The 23,236-nt window shown below is 47.4% G+C and overlaps 1 protein-coding gene across 5 annotated transcripts in view; it reads right to left on the reverse strand.

Moving 5' to 3' along the window:
• The window catches only part of LOC138965486 (protein polybromo-1-like), a 101,747-nt gene that overhangs the window by 48,432 nt on the left and 30,079 nt on the right, over nucleotides 1–23,236 (reverse strand). For all 5 annotated transcript variants that reach the window (XM_070337659.1, XM_070337658.1, XM_070337661.1 and 2 more), the window contains 12 exons: nucleotides 19,411–19,545; nucleotides 18,719–18,810; nucleotides 17,356–17,485; nucleotides 16,538–16,792; nucleotides 15,425–15,507; nucleotides 6,840–6,978; nucleotides 5,751–5,852; nucleotides 5,361–5,435; nucleotides 3,317–3,472; nucleotides 1,493–1,574; nucleotides 1,107–1,182; nucleotides 401–573 (listed from right to left, as the gene is read on the reverse strand). In XM_070337659.1, the coding sequence (XP_070193760.1) occupies nucleotides 401–573; nucleotides 1,107–1,182; nucleotides 1,493–1,574; nucleotides 3,317–3,472; nucleotides 5,361–5,435; nucleotides 5,751–5,852; nucleotides 6,840–6,978; nucleotides 15,425–15,507; nucleotides 16,538–16,792; nucleotides 17,356–17,485; nucleotides 18,719–18,810; nucleotides 19,411–19,545 (1,498 nt within the window). The remainder of the gene's footprint in view (nucleotides 1–400; nucleotides 574–1,106; nucleotides 1,183–1,492; nucleotides 1,575–3,316; nucleotides 3,473–5,360; nucleotides 5,436–5,750; nucleotides 5,853–6,839; nucleotides 6,979–15,424; nucleotides 15,508–16,537; nucleotides 16,793–17,355; nucleotides 17,486–18,718; nucleotides 18,811–19,410; nucleotides 19,546–23,236) is intronic.

Consider the following 23,236-nt stretch of genomic DNA (forward strand, 5'->3'; position numbering starts at 1 on the left):
AGGGGAGGGGAAACAAGGGGAAAACAGGGGAGGGGAAAGCAAGGGGAAACAAGCTCTTCCACAACACATAAAACCTGTCAGTCATTTATGGACATTTTTTTTTGCTCCGCCCAAGTTTCTGCTCATACCAATAGAATCACTCAGACTCAACAATAGACAACATCTGTCAATAACTCTGTCTGCTTTTCATGGCTTGTAGAAGAGTTGCTTTCCCTTGTTTTCCCCTTGCTTTTCTAAAGAAGCAGCGAGGCAGGCTACACATGTCATTATAGGCTTGCCTCAGAGTTTCTATGAAAACAAAGAAAAGCAACTCTTTCACACCCCATACAACCTGGACAGAGTTATTTCTCAACATTGCCCGTTTTCATTTCCTTCTCTGTATGATATTGCTGATACTCACAGGAACAGTAGTCCTTGATGTGCAGCACACAGCACTTGCCGATGACGCTGCCCAGGGGGTTGGTGTCCTCGATGGAGCTGAGGAACACCTCGTGCTTGTAGAACAGGCGGGTGGGGGCGTGCTCTATCTCCGTCGGTCGCACAAACCAGCTGCCATGGAAGTTGGCGTCCCCTCTGTAATGCACAACACCCCATTAGTGACTAAAACAAAAGAACACATCCAAAAACAAAGAGACTGCCAACGTTCCAAAATTCAGAATCAAAAAACAAGAAAGGTAGGTTGTTGGAACGTTTGTTATTGACAAAACAATACATTCACAGATATTTCGACCCAACGGTCTTTTAAGTGAACAGACAAACAAATATTCACACAAAATTTATCTTGATAGTTCTATCAGTTTACGTCCACTCGTCAGGAAGCCGAAACATTTTTCATTCATTCATGATTCATTCGCTCTGTTTCCTGACGAGTACAAATTCTTATTTCTTGGTGTTGTTAGGAGCTAATCATTTACGAAAAAATGCAGCGCACATTTTTTTCTCAGGCGTAAGATAAAATTGTGTAGAAAAGTGTGAAAGCAAAATCGTGTAATCTGGGGATCACCAGGATGCTCTCCGGAGCTTTAAAAATGCAAACTGGTGGAAAAATCTCATGTCTGCTCCTACATTACATGCAACACACAGGGAAGAATGAATGTTGTACTTACTCTGGAGTGGTCCACAATCTGTCGATCCTGGCAATCAGTGGGTAGTCCCTGTCTGATCTCACATACACACAGTCGCCTGGGGGGAACAGAATAATGCACAGAGGTTTAGATGTTTAGATGGCTTGATTAGTAACAACATGGATCTTCAAACAAGAAACTGATTCTTTGACATCTAAATCATATCTTCTTCCATCCTTATTTCTTTACCAGAACAAAAAATACATTTTTTTTCCCCTCTCTCTATCTTTCACTGAAAAAATCACATCAGTTTCTAACCTACAAAGTAATGAAGCTAATGATGTTTGACAAACAGTTCTCTTGTGAAAGGAATTCCTGACTCTCAGTGAACAGATTTTAATTGATGAAAATATTTCAGATGTACTGACCCAGCTTGAGACAGCCGGCGGAGTGGATGTACTGATCGTAGTATGTATTGCCGTCCTCTGTGGCTCCCTCTGACAGCACGTTCTGCAACAAAACTCATGTATCATTAAAGCCGGTCCTTAATTCAGCCCCAAGTCGACTTCGCCAAGTCTTTTACCGAAAACTCAGTGCTAAAGCTCCGTGCGACCAGCTTCGCCAAGTCTTTTACCGAAAACTCAGTGCTAAAGCTCTGTGCGACCAGCTTCGCCAAGTCTTTTACCGAAAACTCAGTGCTAAAGCTCCGTGCGACCAGCTTCGCCAAGTCTTTTACCGAAAACTCTGTGCTGAAGCTCCGTGCGACCAGCTTCGCCAAGTCTTTTACCGAAAACTCAGTGCTAAAGCTCCGTGCGACCAGCTTCGCCAAGTCTTTTACCGAAAACTCTGTGCTAAAGCTCCGTGCGACCAGCTTCGCCAAGTTTTTTACCGAAAACTCTGTGCTAAAGCTCCGTGCGAGCAGCTTCGCCAAGTCTTTTACCGAAAACTCTGTGCTAAAGCTCCGTGCGACCAGCTTCGCGAAGTATGCTTTGCGTAGTCGACTTGGCCCAGTGAAGGACAGGCTTTAGCCACACACTGCAGTATTTGTGATGAAACGACAGCTCTGGTATTGGCTGAAAGTTATCACAGGAGTCTGAGACAGGTAACTTTTAATCACATCAAGAGATCAATTAACACTAGCAGTATCTGGTACCTTTAATCACATCAAGAGATCAATGAACACTAGCAGTATCTGGTACTTTTAATCACATCAAGAGATCAATTAACACTAGCAGTATCTGGTACCTTTAATCACATCAAGAGATCAATGAACACTAGCAGTATCTGGTACTTTTAATCACATCAAGAGATCAATTAACACTAGCAGTATCTGGTACCTTTAATCACATCAAGAGATCAATGAACACTAACAGTATCTTGTACCTTTAATCACATCAAGAGATCAATGAACACTAGCAGTATCTACCTTTAATCACATCAAGAGATCCATGAACACTAGCAGTATCTGGTACCTTTAATCACATCAAGAGATTAATGAACACTAACCAGGCATGGGAATTAAAAATTGTAAAAAAGGCTGAAAATTTGTAAGTAATAACAAAGTCGACGGCGCGAAGCACCTAGCTTTACTAGGGGGATCCGGGGGCATGCCCCCCTGGAATTTTGTTCTCTCCAAAAAACCCAAATGGTGCAATTTGGTGTCATCTTAGTTCCAAGTTTGCCATTTAATTCAGTTTTTAGAACCATTTTTGCCTCCCCCATTTTTTTTTGGCAGAAACTTCTGCTTTTTTGGCGGAACAAAAAACCAATTCGGCGGAAATTTGCCTTTCGGCGGACAATTCCCATGCCTGACTAACAGTAACTGGTACCTTTAATCACATCAAGAGATCTATGAACACTGGCAGTTCGTTTGTTCGTTCATGGGCCGAAACTCCCACGGCTTTTACGTGTATGACCGTTTTTACCCCGCCATTTAGGCAGCCATACGCTGCTTTCGGAGGAAGCATGCTGGGTATTTTCGTGTTTCTATAACCCACCGAACTCTGACATGGATTACAGGATCTTTTTCGTGCGCACTCGGTCTTGTGCTTGCGTGTACACACGGGGGTGTTCGGACACCGAGGAGAGTCTGCACACAAAGTTGACTCTGAGAAATAAATCTCTCGCCGAACGTGGGGACGAACTCACGCTGACAGCGGCCAACTGGATACAAATCCAGCGCGTGCGCTACTGACTGAGCTACATCTGGTACCTTTAATCACATCAAGAGACCAAACACACAAAGCACTGACCACTCTGGTCTTGTCCAGCAGACTGCTGTCCCCGTCGTCCAGTTCCTTGACCTGACCCTCCACCTTGTTGGCGAAGACGGACTCCACCCGTATGGGAACCAGCCGCACGTCCCGCGGAACCAACGTCAGGTTCTCACTGCGAGAGCTGGTCCAGATCTGACCACACACACAAAAGATGGATGGTGTTTGTTTGTGTTTCAGTGGAACGTCTTCTTCCTTCATGGGCTGTAACTCCCACGTTCCCTCATGTTTTTGCACGAGTGGGTTTTCACGTGTATGACTGTTTTTACCCTGCTGTAGGCTGCTTCTAGGGGAAGCATGCTGGATATTTTCTATTTTCTATAACCCACCGAACTCTGACATACAGGATCTTTAACGTGCGCACTTGGTCTTGTGATTACGTGTACACACGAAGGGGGATAAGGCACAAGCAAGTCTGCACATAAATTGACCCGGGAGATCGGACAAACCTCCACCCTTAACCTACCCACTCGGCCAAGTAAAACCTCCAAAAATGTTATAAAATCAAGTCCTTGAAAAATGGGAGCCTTACTTCAAATGGGGTAAATTTAAGGAGGTTATGATCAAGAAACTGTGAGAAAACAGCGTCTTTAAAAGGGGATGAGGGGAGTGTGTTAAAGGGGATGAGGGGAGTGTGTTAAAGGGGATGAGGGGAGTGTGTTAAAGGGGATGAGGGGAGTGTGTTAAAGGGGGTTGCAACGCACACGGCAGGCATGAAGTCCGCTATGATGATAACATTTCCGTTCACATCCTTTTGATATATCATGACAAACAAGCGACTGACGTGAAGACTCACATCCTTTACACAGTATGACAGGTTGTGAGACTAACTACACAGTATAACAGGTTGTGAGACTAACTACACAGTATAACAGGTTGTGAGACTAACTACACAGTATAACAGGTTGTGAGACTAACTACACAGTATAACAGGTTGTGAGACTAACTACACAGTATAACAGGTTGTGAGACTAACTACACAGTATAACAGGTTGTGAGACTAACTACACAGTATAACAGGTTGTGAGACTAACTACACAGTATAACAGGTTGTGAGACTAACTACACACTATAACAGGTTGTGAGACTAACTACACAGTACAACAGGTTGTGAGACTAACTACACAGTATAACAGGTTGTGAGACTAACTACACAGTATAACAGGTTGTGAGACTAACTACACAGTATAACAGGTTGTTAGATATGGTAGGCATATTTAAATCAATAGGCCTACCATATCTAAACTTGCTGATACACATTTTTGCTATCAACAAAATATGATTTATAATTTTGTTTGTTGGGGTATGCATTCCTGGTAAATAACCAAACAATACATCATGTTCTGTTAATATAACATTTTCTTTCGTATTAACAAAAATACATCTAATAACTTGTTCCCAAAATAACCTCATTTTTCGACATTTCCAAAAAAAGTGTTCAATATAATCTATTTCGTTACAAAGACTACACAAATTATTTTCTTTCAACTTCATCTTGTGGAGTAAAATGTTTGTGGGGTAAATATTATGTAATATTTTCCATTGAAGCAACTTTATTCTTTCCTCGCTTGTACATTTAATTGCCAAGAGCCAATATTTCTCGTCAATGGAAATATTATATTTATGTAACCAGAATTTTACAGAGCAGGGTACGCTTGCTTTTGCATTTGTTAAAATAGCGCGGAACTGTTTGGGGAAAGGTTTTTTTAACAGGTCTTGTAGACAGGGCCCAGATTCGTCGCTCGCGTTTCCGTTGGCTGTGTCCTCTCGCAGTGCACGCGCGCGGAGGGCCGTGTGCAAAGCATTATACTCAAAAAGCCGTGTGGCGCTATAACCAACAGTGGTACAAATCTGTTCATACGGGACAATATTACCGCCTATCCATATATCACGTACAACATTCACCTCAGCTTTAATCCAATTTTCAAAACACAAAACATTCTTTTTAAAAACAATACCTGCATTATTCCACAAACATTGATCAATAAATCGTTCTTTTTCTAAAAAAACCAAATGTCTATACCTTGATGGTCTTGAAACACCTGTTGCGGATGCTGTACCTGGACTCACACACGTACACATCTTTGTCTGGAATGCCCTGTAAACATGAGGTAGACAATTTACTACAGGTGATACAAGTTTCTTTCAAACAACGGTAGCTATCTGACGGCTTCAATTTTTTTCAACATTTCTGACTGATCCTTAATCAATGTTACCCAAGGCCTCATCTGTTACCACACAGACATACACGTACGCACAAACACACACCATGCAAACTCATACAACATACACATACTCTTCACCCCAGCCAACCCCTTTTGAAATGAACCTTCGTGTTTATTCAATGAAATGTCAAATCATCTCTCCAACGGCGTTTCTCAACACTTGTGACGTTGGCTTTGAAGGCTATTACCTCGGGCCTCTTCTTGAAGTAGTCCTTGACGAACATGACACAGCAGCGCCCCATGATCTGGGACATGTTCATCTCATGGGACTGCTCCGTCTTGAACACCTCCTGCAAAACCAAAACCAAAACCATAACTTAGTTAAAGAATAAAAAAACAAGAAAGGTAGGTTGTTGGAACGTTTGTTATTGACAAAACGATACATTCACAGATATTTTGACCCAACAGTCTTTTAAGTGAACAGACAAACAAATATTCACACAAAACTTTTCTTGATAGAATCAGTTTTTGCCCACTCGCCAGGAAGCCGAGCAAATGAATTCATTACTTAGTTTAGTCTACTTATATTTTTTCATCTTATTTTATTTCAAGATTGCACAACTTTATATCTCCATTTGTGAGCCCTTATATCTTGGAAGAAAGCTGATTTCCACACAAAAAACCAAGGAAAACACTCTGGACAAAATAGCATTTAAACCCATTTCACTCATGTGGAATGAGTGCTGGCTAGTGCTGCTGTTGGGTTTAATGCAGTGCTGGCAAGTACTGTGTGGGTCATACACATATAAAATGGCTGTTTGCTTCAGCTAACTGAAAATTATGAAGGCACAAAAACCTCATATTCAACACACACCAGAAGGCTCAATGTTATGTGCAGATTCAGAAATCCATGTCCCAACCTTGTGTCAGCACTGTGGCGCGTAAAAGACCTGGTTCATTGTGCAACAAGTGCAGGTGGCTCATTCCACTCAACATGCACACACCTAGTTAGCGTGACTCTTGTTGCTGCTAGCTTTCTGCTCGTTGAAAGCGACCCGGATTTCCCAGCATCACAGAGTAAAGTAATAAAAAAGAAAAATAAGAAAGAAAAAAAGACAGTCTGTAATTGCTTTACTCTCACCAGTGAGCGAACAGGACCATAATTTAGAATATGACTCAAAGACAGAATCAACGGTAGAAAAGGCAACCTCATCATCTGATATTCACCAAATCAACATACAAGACAGTCTCTAATTGCTTGGCATTCACCAATGAGAGCTCAGAACACATATAGAACCTGAATCTGGGAGAAAAAAAATCAACGGGTGAAAATGTACCTTTTCCAGGAACTTGCGTGTGGCCAGGTGGTAGGTCTCGTTAGGTCGGTAGAAGTAGCAGCCCTTGATCATGCAGGCGCCACTCTCATCCTTGTTGAAGTGCTCGATCATCATGATGTGTGGATCAAGGTTCACATCCCTGACAACACACAGCTACATTTTCTTACAACTGAACCTAATTTTTTTTATTTTTTAAACCCGACCCTATTCTGAAATAAATGCATGCAACTGTAAAACGAGGTGGAAAAGCCAGGGCACTATTCAGTTCAATTACATGTGAACATGCAAGTTTTCAGATCCTTTTGAACTCACAGAAACACAACTATCCTGGCAAAGGACACAAGAATGCTCAACAAGTTTCCAGAACAGCCTTGCACACAAACAAATGCACACAAACCAAAATCCTGTATCTTGCTTCAAGTGGAGACATCAAGCTGTTTTGTAAGGTAAGGCAAGGTATCATATTATAGTCCTGTGAGGTTACCCTAATGGAAATTTGGGTAGCTATATCCTTGGGGAAAGTGAGCTGCCATACAGTATGTGACTTCCATTTTGTCCCCCTGCATGCATGTGTCCATGTTTTCAAGCTGTGAGACTTTGGCTGTGAACTTGGGATCTATATCATGCCCCTGTGAAGTTGGGATCTATATCATGCCCCTGTGAAGTTGGGATCTATATCATGCCCCTGTGAAGTTGGGATCTATATCATGCCCCTGTGAAGTTGGGATCTATATCATGCCCCTGTGAAGTTGGGATCTATATCATGCCCCTGTGAAGTTGGGATCTATATCATGCCCCTGTGAACTTGGGATCTATATCATGCCCCTGTGAAGTTGGGATCTATATCATGCCCCTGTGAAGTTGGGATCTATATCATGCCCCTGTGAACTTGGGATCTATATCATGCCCCTGTGAAGTTGGGATCTATATCATGCCCCTGTGAACTTGGGATCTATATCATGCCCCTGTGAAGTTGGGATCTATATCATGCCCCTGTGAAGTTGGGATCTATATCATGCCCCTGTGAACTTGGGATCTATATCATGCCCCTGTGTGCACATAGGGATGTCTTGACACAGACAAGAGATGGCACAGGGCAGGTAGGCACTAAATGTGACCACAGAGAAGAGATGGCACAGGGTAGGTAGGCACTAAATGTGACACAGAGAAGAGATGGCACAGGGCAGGTAGGCACTAAATGTGATCACAGACAAGAGATGGCACAGGGTAGGTAGGCACTAAATGTGACACAGACAAGAGATGGCACAGGGTAGGTAGGCACTAAATGTGACACAGACAAGAGATGGTACAGGGCAGGTAGGCACTAAATGTGACCACAGAGAAGAGATGGCACAGGGTAGGTAGGCACTAAATGTGACACAGACAAGAGATGGCACAGGGTAGGTAGGCACTAAATGTGACACAGACAAGAGATGGCACAGGGTAGGTAGGCACTAAATGTGACACAGACAAGAGATGGCACAGGGTAGGTAGGCACTAAATGTGACCACAGAGAAGAGTTGGCACAGGGTAGGTAGGCACTAAATGTGACTCAGACAAGAGATGGCACAGGGCAGGTAGGCACTAAATGTGACACAGACAAGAGATGGCACAGGGTAGGTAGGCACTAAATGTGACCACAGAGAAGAGATGGCACAGGGTAGGTAGGCACTAAATGTGACACAGACAAGAGATGGCACAGGGCAGGTAGGCACTAAATGTGACACAGACAAGAGATGGCACAGGGTAGGTAGGCACTAAATGTGACCACAGAGAAGAGATGGCACAGGGTAGGTAGGCACTAAATGTGACACAGACAAGAGATGGCACAGGGTAGGTAGGCACTAAATGTGACCACAGACAAGAGATGGCACAGGGTAGGTAGGCACTAAATGTGACCACAGACAAGAGATGGCACAGGGCAGGTAGGCACTAAATGTGACACAGACAAGAGATGGCACAGGGTAGGTAGGCACTAAATGTGACCACAGAGAAGAGATGGCACAGGGTAGGTAGGCACTAAATGTGACCACAAAGAAGAGATGGCACAGGGTAGGTAGGCACTAAATGTGACACAGACAAGAGATGGCACAGGGTAGGTAGGCACTAAATGTGACCACAGAGAAGAGATGGCACAGGGTAGGTAGGCACTAAATGTGACACAGAGAAGAGATGGCACAGGGTAGGTAGGCACTAAATGTGACACAGACAAGAGATGGCACAGGGCAGGAAGGCACTAAATGTGACACAGACAAGAGATGGCACATGGTAGGTAGGCACTAAATGTGACCACAGACAAGAGATGGCACAGGGTAGGTAGGCACTAAATGTGACACAGACAAGAGATGGCACAGGGTAGGTAGGCACTAAATGTGACCACAGAGAAGAGATGGCACAGGGTAGGTAGGCACTAAATGTGACACAGAGAAGAGATGGCACAGGGTAGGTAGGCACTAAATGTGACACAGACAAGAGATGGCACAGGGTAGGTAGGCACTAAATCGAAAATTTTTAATTAAATTTTGATTTAAAATAATATACTTACCCAATTCTTATGAATGCATTGACTTTAGTCCCACATGCTAGATGTCGAAAAACCTCTCAAATTACCTGCCCTTAGTAGGGTGGTAACCAAGCTAAAAGCGACGCCATAGCGGTTGCTATGGCCTGACCCTGCTCGGTTACCCATAACACCCTGCGCACCACGTGAGCGCCAGCATCCGTAATAATCATTCGAGACTATTAGTCAAACAAACCCCCAAGGACATAATCCAGCGGGGACGGATGGGAGGGTATTAACTATAAGAATTGGGTAAGTATATTATATTAAATCAAAATTTAATTAAAAATTTTCGATTTAATCACATATTCTTACTCCAATTCTTATGAATGCAGATTCCTCCTAAAGGTGGAGGGAACCTACTTATGTCCTTGTAAGAACCTGCCCTGCAGCCACTAAAACCAGCAATAAACTGGAGCCGTCTAGCCGCGTGCAGGAGAAATCCCAAAGATAGAAACCGATGAACACATCATCTGACCTCCAGTAAGCCGTTTGCAAAGCTTCGCCTAGGCGACCAGAACGCAACACGGCAATAAATGTAGCAGAGCCCCTAGAGAGAGACAAATAAAAGATGTCTCTTTCGCTCCATTGTAAAGACATAAGAACCTGAGCTAAAGCTCGTGGTTCCAAAAGACAGTAACGTCAAAAAAGGGATTAAAAAAAGTCTAACCAGACAGTTAGAAAATCCGAATCTCCCGGAGCGAAAATCCTCCCAAGAGGAGGGAATCAAACACCAGAGGATATTGACCAAGTTTCTGAAACCCCAAAACCTGGCCAAAAACCGTGAACAAACGGCACCAAAAGCCCTAAGGCTACATCCTCTGGCAAACCCCAAAAACGCATGCGCCTCACTGCCCTATAGGGCTGAGGCCCAGAGTAAGTAGAACAAAGTCCCACGCGCTAACCAAGGGGGAGCCTCTAAACCTCATAAAACAAGGTCCTTGATCATGCCCACAAGAGGGCCATGAGCCACAGAAGAGAGGCCTATTTGTTTCAAAACAGCTGAGATAGCCGAGACGCCGGAACCTCAAAGAAGAGGCCCAGCTGCCCAAAGCCAAAAACTGAAACAGAGGTGAAAAACCACCTGGCTTGAGAGAGGGGCGCTAAGGAGTTGCACCCCCGCTCTAAATACCCAATTGGCCAAAGAGGCCAAACAAGGAGCATACACAGATAAAGTGGAGGAAATATATGCTTCGTGCCCAAACAGAGTAAGAACCCATGATCTAAACACAAACAGCACGCCTCCAGACCCGTAATCAGATGGGCCAACCCCTGAGCAAGCCCTGAGAGGACCTGCTGAGCGAGTCGGCCCGATCGCAGAGCTGGCCGGGGAGAAATTCCCCTGAGAAAATGATTTAGTGTGAAAACCCAATCAGAATCCCTTATACTCTGTCTGACAGGGAGTGAGAACTTGCTCACCCCAGCTAGTTCACATAAGAAGCAACAGACGAATCGCCCGAATGCAACAGGACATGCCTGTAAATAGCCAAAACGGAAAGGCTAGTAGACTAAGAGCTACTGCTCCTAACCTCAGGCAAAAGAGAAGCCCAAGGATTCACGTCTACATCACAGCCTCAAGACTGCTATCACCATTGCAGGCCCCATCTAGACGAAAACGCATCCAAAAAGCGGTCTAAGTCCAGGGGGAAACAAAGCTAGGGAAAAAAGTCCCCTGAGCGATCCAAAAGGATTCCAGCCACCTTCCCGCGTGGAGGAACCCACTCTGGAGGCGGACCCTCATGTCCCAGACCTGTGAGGCCGAACCCCCCAAAAAACTTGAGGAAAGACTAGAGGGCCAGCATAGCTATCGATACCGTCCGACCGAAGATCGGGTCTAAAGACCCCGCAGAGGCCTGCTCTCGTGCCAGTCTGGCAGTGAAAAGCGCCAAAAGCCTCCCTATTCTCTCTTGTGTGAAGAATAAACCTTCCAAGAGACAAAGTCGAACAGCATGCCCAGGTAAAAAACCTGGGATAAGGACAGCTCGGAATTTTGCCTGGTTACTGCGAGCACCACGCAAAAAGCCTGGTTCAACACCAAAAGGAAGTGCAGCTGACAAGCTGATTGACCTTGAAAAAGCTCAACCAGCCCCCGAGATAGTCCAGAGACCAACACCCCCAGAAACCGAGCCCTTTCCTGTGTGCAGAAACGCAGAAGGAAAGCTCATGTGAGAGCACCGAGGAAAATCTCAGCCAAAGCTGAAAGCTCTAGCCCATGCCGACCCACCTCCCGCAGAGAGGGAGGCGACACTGAACCAAAACACCCCTTTGTAACCGGGAGCGCATAAATGCGCTGCCAGAGGTCCACGAAGGAAGGGAAAGATTCCAGCTATTGAGTAGGTCTTAACAACCCCCGAAAAAGCCTGACCCTTGCTTCCTCCAACCAGCATGAAATCAAACCCCTTGTAAAGGAAGGAGAACACACCAAGCAAAAACAGTGTGGGCCTAAAACGTCACCGAGAAACTTCTCCGCTCAGTGACTACCCTAGCCCAAGCCGCCAGCAGCCTGGCTAAAGCCTTATCCAAGGCATCCTCCCTAACCCAAAAGAGCGTTCAGGGAGGAAAAGATTGCCTATAAGAAAGCACAGAAGAGAGTCTCAGCCAAAGCAGAAAACTCCAAACCATGCCATCCTAGCTCCTCCAGAGAGGAGAGGGAGGAGTAACATCAAGAAAACTCCATGTTCCCTGTGGTCTGTAAACGAAGCCAGAAACTAGCGCCTGGCAATAAAAAGTGCAGATCAGACCCTGAGCCTGAAAATTCCCTGCTATCTTCTTCCGCACTAAAAGTGAGGACGAAGCAGCCTGAAACCCCGAAGCCAGCAGTCCCCTGCGTATAAAGCAGCGGGAAAGGTGTAGGCTGAAGACCACTATCCTAAGGTGCGGAACAAGCCAAAAGTGTGGCATGAGGTAGGCAATCACCGGAGACTCAGCAAATGAAACAAATTGCGAGAAAGCCTGTGAAAACCCAAAGCCATCCCGGAAGAGGAAGGAAGAGAGACACCCCCAACCTATCCGGGACAAAGTAAACTGCAACGGCAGCCGCTCTATGTATGGGAAGCCTACAACCAGTAGGCAACCCTATACACTCCCCCTCCTCCAACAAGGAGTCCGAACCTAACCACCAGTTGTGTAAAACACAAAAGGAGGGGAGACCGGGGAGGTCGCGCACTAAATACTCCTGCCGATAACACCGCCAAGAGTGTGGATGAAAAGCGTGATCAGTCTCTGACTGCCAACCCAACACCGCCCACCTGAACAAGAGGTGGGGGGAAGAGGGGTTGGTAACTGGCACAGATCTCTGCCGAGAAGGAGAGAGAGTGGAGAAACAAGACAAAGCCGGGCCCGGCGCGTCTTACCCCACCCGCTGTGCGAGAGAAGCATCCCAGTGCTAAGAACCAGACTACCTGGTTTGAACCACAACTCACCCCAAGTGGGGAGGGGGGTGGTCCAGCACAGCCGCAACCCCTAGAGGGGGAAAGGGCTGAAACAGAGAAACGGCCGTCAACGGCCGATCCTCGCTCGTCCACCTGCCAAAGTCAAGTAGCCCTATCACTCACCCACCCCCAGGAGGGGGGGGGGGGGTGACCTATGCTGGCTAAGGACAATGACCACTGGCCAGGTGATACTATAGCCGAGTCCCCGCAGACCATTGTGAACCCAAAGAATGGGAGACTGGAGAGAAAGAGTATATTCTGTCTCCGCCTGTCCCAGGTAGTCAGCCGGCACAGCCCGTGCAGAGAACAAAACGGAGCAACGCTCATTGTTCCCTGACCACTGTGCGAGACACCCTGCCGAGAACAAAAGAGAGTCAAGCTCATTGTTCCGCGACCGCTACCCGCGACGAGCGCGGGCAGCTAACACAGCACCTGTCCCCAATGGAGCAGAGAAGGAGTATGTAACGTAGCCTGGAAAGCCGTACATAGCACCCCCGCTGTGTAGAAAGGCCTTGATAGAGGAGAAGAACGAATTGTCAGGCCAGGACCATAGAGGCACAGACTGTGAAGACAGTCTAACAGCGCCCACCCCGTCCAACCCAGAGGGAGGGAAAGGGTGGACCCGCGACAAACGCGGGCAGCTAACACAGCCACCTGTCCCAAAAGGAGCAGAGAAGGAGTATGTAACGTAGCCTGGAAAGCCGTACATAGCACCCCCGCTGTGTAGAAAGGCCTGAGCCACCCCATGCCCCAGATGGGGAGGGGGGTGGCTCGTCACAGCAGTAAGAGCGACGGAGAGAGACGAACCGAGCAACGGCCGACCCCCCTCCGTCCACCTGCTGTAGTCCTATAGCCCACCGCCCGCCCACCCCGATAGGGGAGGCGAACGATTGTCGGGCCAGGACAATAGAGGTACAGACTGTGAAGACAGTCCAACAGCGCCCACCCCGTCCAACCCAGAGGGAGGGAAAGGGTGGAACGCTACTCCAGCCCCCACCCGATCCTGCCCGGTGGGCGGGAAAGAGTGAGCCACCGATACCCACCCTGCCCCAAACGGAGCAGAGAAGGGGTATGTAACGTCGCCTGGAAAGCCGCCACCCGAACGCGCCCGGGGGGCGGGAAAGGGTGGGAAGCTAACACGGCCCCCTGCCCGCAAAGGGCAGAGTGGGACAAGCCCTGGCCGTGACTTACCGTGCCCCCCCACTCCCCCTTCCTCACGGTAAGGGGGCTGCATGACCGACCCAGCAGTGCTGTTTTAAAGCAAGCCGAGCGGCCAAAGCAGGCGGGGAGCTGGCCCCCTCTCCTAAAGGAGAGAGTGCTCGCGAACAACCCAGTCTACCAGTGGCAGAAAGGACTGAACCGAACTGGCCGTTTGCACCAGGCGACGGTGCGACGCAGGAGCGCCCCCCCTATCCCCCCCCATTGGCGGGGGGCTGCGTAACACACTGTGAAGTACCGGCGGTAATCAGAGTGGTTAAACGCAGGCAGGGAGCAGGCCCCCCCTCCGAAAGGAAGGGGTGCTCGAGAACAGCCCAGAGCCACCAGAGGCAAAAAACGGGCTGAACCGAACAGGCCATTTGCACTTGACCACAGTGCGAAGCTGACGAACGGGAGGGCGGGAACCGCCGATCGCGCCTGAAACAGCTGAAAATACAGACCAAAACATCGTTAAGTCCCCCCAAAAGGAGGACATTGACTGATTCCTCTTACTCAGAGAAAGGGGAAAGAATAGCCACACGGCCACCCCCCCCCCCCCCCATCAGTCGCACCGACGACGATCCAACAAAAAGTCTATAAGGAGCCTAAAGGCTGATTAACCCCAACAGGGGAAGCGAGCTGTGAAAGAACTGAACCCACCCTCGGAGGGATAGGAACATAAAAAGAAGTGCTGTTTGACGGATCTACGACCCGCATAATAGGCAAATCAAAGTTCTTAGGCTACTCTTAGGTATAGTTTTCTAAACCAGGCTAAGAGCCTTGTCACCTTCCAGTCTCGCGCCAAGTTTAGCTTTGTTGTCGGCCATTTTAAGACCGGCGAAAAACAGTCACCCAGAACAAAAAACTTCTGAGTGCGTGTTCAACACAAAGCTATCAACATTTATACCAAACATACACAGGAAAGATCTCACCAAAAGGTAGACGGACAGGTAGACCCCCAAGAACCGGCTAGTCTCAAGGACGAGCAGGCATGTGAAGGCCAAAAGTGAGAGCGAAATTCGGACACGTCCACCGTGTGTTGTCGAAAGTCGAGAATGATTATTACGGATGCTGGCGCTCACGTGGTGCGCAGGGTGTTATGGGTAACCGAGCAGGGTCAGGCCATAGCAACCGCTATGGCGTCGCTTTTAGCTTGGTTACCACCCTACTAAGGGCAGGTAATTTGAGAGGTTTTTCGACATCTAGCATGTGGGACTAAAGTCAATGCATTCATAAGAATTGGAGTAAGAATATGTGATTAAATGTGACCACAGACAAGAGATGGCACAGGGTAGGTAGGCACTAAATGTGACCACAGACAAGAGATGGCACAGGGTAGGTAGGCACTAAATGTGACCACTGTGATCCAAAAACAAACAACAGCAGTGCTATCTTACCTGGGTTCAATGTAGACGAAGTCTCCAACCATGTACGTCTGGTCCCTGTAGACCATCTCATTCTCACTGGACTCTTCCTGGGCCTAGAAAAAAGAGGGGAAAAATGTTTGGTTTTGATATTCTTCTCTGGCATGGCTTTGCTTGTTGTGAATGAATGAGGGAAGAAAGAAAGGAACACCGATCCGAAAGAAATAATTGATGGAACCAAACACTAGCGAAAGAAAAGATACAACTGATACAACAGTACCATTCATAATGTAGTCCTCTCTCTCACAAACACACACACAGTCATACAGACACACACTCACACAATGTAGTCCTCTCTCTCACAAACACACAGCAGTCATACAGACACACACTCACACAATGTAGTCCTCTCTCTCACAAACACACACACAGTCATACAGACACACACTCACACAATGTAGTCCTCTCTCTCACAAACACACAGCAGTCATACAGACACACACTCACACAATGTAGTCCTCTCTCTCACAAACACACACACAGTCATACAGACACACACTCACACAATGTAGTCCTCTCTCTCACAAACACACACACAGTCATACAGACACACACCCACACAATGTAGTCCTCTCTCTCACAAACACACACACAGTCATACAGACACACACTCACACAATGTAGTCCTCTCTCTCACAAACACACAGCAGTCATACAGACACACACTCACACAATCAACGCGACACAAAACTCAACACACATGAACTCAAAGTATTCAAAGCACACATAAAACATATTCACATATAACCCTAAGCAAACTCACACATCACCAGTACACCCATCCACTCCCACATAATCTTACCATCTTCCACTTTTTTCTCCGGCTCTCCTACAACCCCCTTTTCTTCTTCTTCCCTTCCTCCTCCATAAAAATACACACACCCATTACCCTCCCTCCCAATCATTGCCACTATTCGCAAGTCTTTGTCTTCCAAACGTACCACCTTTCCCTCCTCCACTTTCTTCTCAGGCTCTCCTACACCCCCCTCTTCTTCTTCTTTTCTTTTTGGTCCACACAAATACACACATCCATTACCCTCCCTCAAAATCATTGCAAATATCCAAGTCTTTCCCTTCCAAACTTACCACCTTCCCCTCCTCTATTTTCTCCTCAGGCTCTCCTGCACCGCTCTTCTCCTCAGGCTCTCCTGCACCGCTCTTCTTCTCCTCCTCCTCCTTCTGCTCCTGCGGGAGCTTCTCCTTCTTCTCGGCCTCCAGTGCTTGCTGCAGATGGCGCTCGGTGTAGCTGAGCGCTGGTGTTAGGAGCAGCTCTCCGTTCTTGCACAGCTCGTCGCGCGTCTTGATGAACAACATCTGCATCTCCACTGCGTCCTCGTACAGCTGTGTGGAGGGGAAAGCATTGTGAGTGGGATTGTTCTTTTGTGTTATTCATGTGTACAAACAAGCAACGAAAGAAAGACAGATAGACAGAAAGAAAAAAAAAAAAAGAAAGAAAGAAAGAAATAAGAAAAGAATTTTGCGTCTTGATGAACAGCATCTGCAACTCCACTGCGTCCTTGTACAGCTGTGTGAACAGCATTGTGAATGTGATTGTTCTTTTGTCTCAATGCATGTGTAAAAATAAGTTAAGAATGAATGAATGAAGGAAGGAAGGAAAGGAAGAAAGGAAGAAATAAGGACAGAAAAGACGAAAAAAAGACAGAAAGAAAGAATGAAAGAAAAACAAACAAACCAAGAAAGCTCTAAAGAGCAGAAATGTGTATATTCACAACCTTGGACTTGTTCAAGCATACACAGCCACTTTTGAAAGTGATATCTTTCATGGGAACAAATCCTGCTCTCACACAGACACATGGCTGAAAGTGATATCTTTCATGGGAACAAATCCTGCTCTCACACAGACACATGGCTGCAGTTTGTTTGATGGCAGTCTCCACACGTACCTGTGAGTCTGTGCGACTGACTTTCCTAGCTCTCTCAAACACCTTGAATACATCTTCCTGGAAACGATCCATCCTCCTGTAGCGACCCCTGTCAATGTTGCGCTTGATTTGGTCAAAGGTATGCAGTCTCCTGCAAAACGATAAATAAATGTGAGTAGCTGACTGTTTAAGAACAAAGCCCTGCTGGTGAGAAAGCTACACAACAGAAATAAAGGAAACTGGACTCAACCTTTTAAAGACATACATCATTTGTGGTGACAAAATGTTCAGTGTCAAAATGCATATGTTAATCACTTTGTGCTACTTTAATCGTGAAGGTGAATCCAACTTCCTTTGCTTTCATTTTGATGATAGCTCTTGCAGATACAGTGCAACACAAATAACGCAAAGGTGAAAACTAACAGAAATAAATTGACAGAAATGTTCTGACAATAACTGCTGAAAAAACACTTCAATTTTGCAAAATCACTCGCAAACTGACCCATCCAATCTCAGTGAGCTCATTCAGCGTACACATCTGCAATACCAGAATCCCACAATGGGACATGGATGTCGCAAACCACGCAACTAGGTACCATCTGTTTTGCACCAGTACGTGAAATAATCACTTCAAGTTGATGATAATATTGATGTCCTTTTCCTTCATTTTTCATCTTCTGCAGCTTCACTTTAAAAGCATGAGAGTTCAACATCATGACACCTCAGAAAGGTAAGTCAACTCACTCAGCAAACATGAGAGTTCAACATCACGACACCTCAGAAAGGTAAGTCAACTCACTCAGCAAGCATGAGCGTTCAACATCACGACACCTCAGAAAGGTAACTCAATTCACTCAGCAAGCATGAGAGTTCAACATCACGACACCTCAGAAAGGTAAGTCAACTCACTCAGCAAGCATGAGCGTTCAACATCACGACACCTCAGAAAGGTAACTCAATTCACTCAGCAAGCATGAGAGTTCAACATCACGACACCTCAGAAAGGTAAGTCAACTCACTCAGCAAGCATGAGAGTTCAACATCACGACACCTCAGAAAGGTAAGTCAACTCACTCAGCAAGCATGAGAGTTCAACATCATGACACCTCAGAAAGGTAAGTCAACTCACTCAGCAAGCATGAGAGTTCAACATCATGACACCTCAGAAAGGTAAGTCAACTCACTCAGCAAGCATGAGAGTTCAACATCACGACACCTCAGAAAGGTAAGTCAACATCACGACAACTGAGAAATATAAGTCAACATCACGACACCTGAGAAAGGTAAGTCAACATCACGACACCTGAGAAAGGTAAGTCAACATCACGACACCTGAGAAAGGTAAGTCAACATCACGACACCTGAGAAAGGTAAGTCAACTCACTCAGCAGGCTCTGCCTCTCCTTCCCCCTTGGCTCTCTCCATCAGTTCAGGCAGCTCGCCAAACGAGTCGCTGTAACACCTGCCCTCATCGTCCTGCCGGGAAACAGCATGCGTTACATTACAATTAGTAGCGTAGGAACAAAAAATCCACGCTTCTAAAAAAATTTTTTTTTAAAGTTTACATTTACGTGCAAAAATAAACATGTCTGTTGTCAGAATGCAAATGTAACACCTACCCTTATCATCCTAGGGTGAAACAGTATCATGAGTATGTGTTACATTTACTTCCATTGGTAGGGCAAGAAAATAAAATCCATGCTTGATAAATATTTTCTTTAAAAGTGTACATTTACATGCAAATATAAACATGTCTGTTGTCAGAATGCAAACGCGTGATCACTTTTTTTTTCTTTTCTTGAAGGGCTTTCCAGGCAGTTGTCCCTGTTATTTAGATACAATGTTTAAAGGTGGGATTACAAATGATCACAAACAAATGGTGCAACACAAAAGTTAAACCACAACAAAAACAGAAAACTCTTCTTCTTCTTTGTTCATGGGCTGTAACTCCCACGTTCACTCATGTTTTTTTGCACAAGTGGGATTTTACGTGTATGACCGTTTTTACCCCTCCATTGAGGCAGCCATACAACGCTTTCGGGGGAAAAAAACACAGACAAAAAATGTGACAGAGACCTGAGCATTGTAGGTTGAGATGAAGAGGTTGCGGATCATCTCCTGCACCAGGGCCTTGGTGTCTGGCACCTCATTGGTTCCCTCCATCAGCTCCATCTTCTTCTCAAACACCACGCGCTGCAGTGTCAGGGCATCCTGCACAATGCACATCACATCACGTTCAGTAACACAAAGTAGCTGCAAAGCAAGACATGTAATATTACATAAAATTACAGTGGATTCCCCCTTTTAAGACCTCCTTATTAAGGACTCCCTCCTTTTTGGAACCTTGGTTTTTCACATGTTCCATTCAATACCTGTGTAAATGTACCCCCATTTTAAGACTCCCTCCTTTCTAAGACCTGATTTTCGCAAACTTTTTTAGGTGGTTAACTGTACTGACACACATTTAGAAGTGTTTTGAAACTGATCCCTTCAAAGGTCAAACTTTATTTGTCCAACACATGTATCTAGGTGACAACGTCAACCAAAGCACGCAAGAATCTTTACTGTTGATAAAGGATCTAACCACCAGAGTCGGCGAATCCTGTGTGTATGACCAATGTCATTGGCAACAATGTCTGGCATGTTTCACAATCTCCTGACCAATCAAAGGGTACTATTCAGTGTCCTTATACTGAACATTACTGAGTTCAGGAATTCTCAAATCAAAATTTTTTGCTGAAGCCAAATCTAGAGTATAGTCTTCCCTTTCAAGCAGCATTGCAGCTTCCGTAGCATTATGGCATTAACATGGTACAGACAGTTCAAGTGCAGTTGCGACCCAAACCTCCAATTTGGTTGTGACCTACTCTACATACCTCAAATCAGTTTGAATGTAACTAGGTTGGAGACAGAAGTAGACACCAGCTCACACACATGAACAGTGCCAGCCAGCCAGAACCAAATCAGTTTGAATGTAACTAGGTTGGAGACAGAAGTAGACACCAGCTCACACACATGAACAGTGCCAGCCAGCCAGAACCAAATCAGTTTGAATGTAACTAGGTTGGAGACAGAAGTAGACGCCAGCTCACACACATGAACAGTGCCAGCCAGCCAGAACCAAATCAGTTTGAATGTAACTAGGTTGGAGACAGAAGTAGACACCAGCTCACACACATGAACAGTGCCAGCCAGACAGAACCAAATCAGTTTGAATGTAACTAGGTTGGAGACAGAAGTAGACACCAGCTCACACACATGAACAGTGCCAGCCAGAACAGAAACAGCCAGAATTAAGATCTGAGAAACAAAAGGGATAATAAGCGCTCTAAATGCAAATGGCATGTGCAAAAGAATACCGTACTTTCCGGGTGACAAGGCGCTTCGTTATACAAGACGCACTCCCTTCTTTTAAAAAAAAAATTGTAATCCAGTCACCCATTGGACGCAGGGGGCCGATAGGGCGCACCAAAATGACCCAGTTTTTGCCATGAGAGGTGGTTCCCCTGTCATATCTGAGAGAGGAAACACTTCCTGCACCGGGGTCAGTGACCGGTCAGTGACCGACTTTAACTGAGTGAAAATATGTGTGCTCTGTGTGTGCGGCCAGATCAAAGGCATTGTGATAGCTGGGTGGCCTTGTTTATAGACACGACCTTCTTCCCAGGGGTCAATGACCCAGTTTTTGCCATGAGAGGTGGTTCACCTATCATATCTGAGAGAGGAAACACTTCCTGCACCGGGGTCAGTGACCGAGTTTAACAGAGTGGAAATCTGTGTGTGCGGCCAGATCAAAGGCAGGGCAGTACCTAGTAGCTGAAACATGCATTATCACAAGTTGTTTGACTGGTACTCAAGCGGTCTCTTTGATTTTTTTCGTATTTCATACATGACGCAGGGGTCGAACTCGAGGAAAAAAGTCGCGCCTTATGACCCGGAAAGTACGGTATGTGAAAGTTATGCAGAACCAACCTCCCGGCCCCTGGGGAGAATAACCAGTCTCCCGGCCCCTGGGGAGAATAACAAGTCTCCCGGCCCCTGGGGAGAATACCCAGTCTCCCGGCCCCTGGCGAGAATACCCAGTCTCCCGGCCCCTGGGGAGAATACCCAGTCTCCCGGCCCCTGGGGAGAATACCCAGTCTCCCGGCCCCTGGGGAGAATAACAAGTCTCCCGGCCCCTGAAGAGAATACCCAGTCTCCCGGCCCCTGAAGAGAATACCCAGTCTCCCGGCCCCTGGGGAGAATAACAAGTCTCCCGGCCCCTGGAGAGAATAACCAGTCTCCCGGCCCCTGGGGAGAATAACAAGTCTCCCGGCCCCTGGGGAGAATAACAAGTCTCCCGGCCCCTGGGGAGAATAACAAGTCTCCCGGCCCCTGAAGAGAATACCCAGTCTCCCGGCCCCTGGGGAGAATAACCAGTCTCCCGGCCCCTGGGGAGAATACCCAGTCTCCCGGCCCCAGGGGAGAATAACCAGTCTCCCGGCCCCTGGGGAGAATAACCAGTCTCCCGGCCCCTGGGGAGAATAACCAGTCACCCGGCCCCTGGGGAGAATACCCAGTCTCCCGGCCCCAGGGGAGAATACCCAGTCTCCCGGCCCCAGGGGAGAATAACCAGTCTCCCGGCCCCTGGGGAGAATAACCAGTCTCCCGGCCCCTGGGGAGAATAACCAGTCTCCCGGCCCCTGGGGAGAATAACCAGTCTCCCAGCCCCAGGGGAGAATAACCAGTCTCCCGGCCCCTGGGGAGAATAACCAGTCTCCCGGCCCCTAGGGAGAATAACCAGTCTCCCGGCCCCTGGGGAGAATAACCAGTCTCCCGGCCCCTGGGGAGAATAACAAGTCTCCCGGCCCCTGGGGAGAATAACCAGTCTCCCGGCCCCAGGGGAGAATAACCAGTCTCCCGGCCCCTGGGGAGAATAACCAGTCTCCCGGCCCCTGGGGAGAATAACCAGTCTCCCGGCCCCTGGGGAGAATAACCAACCTCCCGGCCCCTGGGGAGAATAACAAGTCTCCCGGCCCCTGGGGAGAATAACCAGTCCCCCGGCCCCTGGGGAGAATAACCAGTCTCCCGGCCCCAGGGGAGAATAACCAACCTCCCGGCCCCTGGGGAGAATAACAAGTCTCCCGGCCCCTGGGGAGAATAACCAGTCTCCCGGCCCCAGGGGAGAATAACCAGTCTCCCGGCCCCTGGGGAGAATAACCAGTCTCCCGGCCCCTGGGGAGAATAACCAGTCTCCCGGCCCCAGGGGAGAATAACCAACCTCCCGGCCCCTGGGGAGAATAACAAGTCTCCCGGCCCCTGGGGAGAATACCCAGTCTCCCGGCCCCTGGGGAGAATAACCAGTCTCCCGGCCCCTGGGGAGAATAACAAGTCTCCCGGCCCCTGGGGAGAATAACCAGTCTCCCGGCCCCTGGGGAGAATAACCAGTCTCCCGGCCCCTGGGGAGAATAACCAGTCTCCCAGCCCCTGGGGAGAATAACCAGTCTCCCAGCCCCTGGGGAGAATAACCAGTCTCCCGGCCCCTGGGGAGAATAACAAGTCTCCCGGCCCCTGGGGAGAATAACCAGTCTCCCGGCCCCTGGGGAGAATAACAAGTCTCCCGGCTCCTGGGGAGAATAACCAACCTCCCGGCCCCTGGGGAGAATAACAAGTCTCCCGGCCCCTGGGGAGAATAACCAGTCTCCCAGCCCCTGGGGAGAATAACCAGTCTCCCGGTCCCTGGGGAGAATAACCAGTCTCCCGGCCCCTGGGGAGAATACCCAGTCTCCCAGCCCCTGGGGAGAATACCCAGTCTCCCGGCCCCTGGGGAGAATAACCAGTCTCCCGGCCCCTGGGGAGAATAACCAGTCTCCCGGCCCCTGGGGAGAATAACCAGTCTCCCGGCCCCTGGGGAGAATAACCA

The sequence above is a fragment of the Littorina saxatilis genome, linkage group LG4 (genome assembly GCF_037325665.1).
Source record: "Littorina saxatilis isolate snail1 linkage group LG4, US_GU_Lsax_2.0, whole genome shotgun sequence".
Classification (NCBI taxonomy): domain Eukaryota; kingdom Metazoa; phylum Mollusca; class Gastropoda; order Littorinimorpha; family Littorinidae; genus Littorina; species Littorina saxatilis.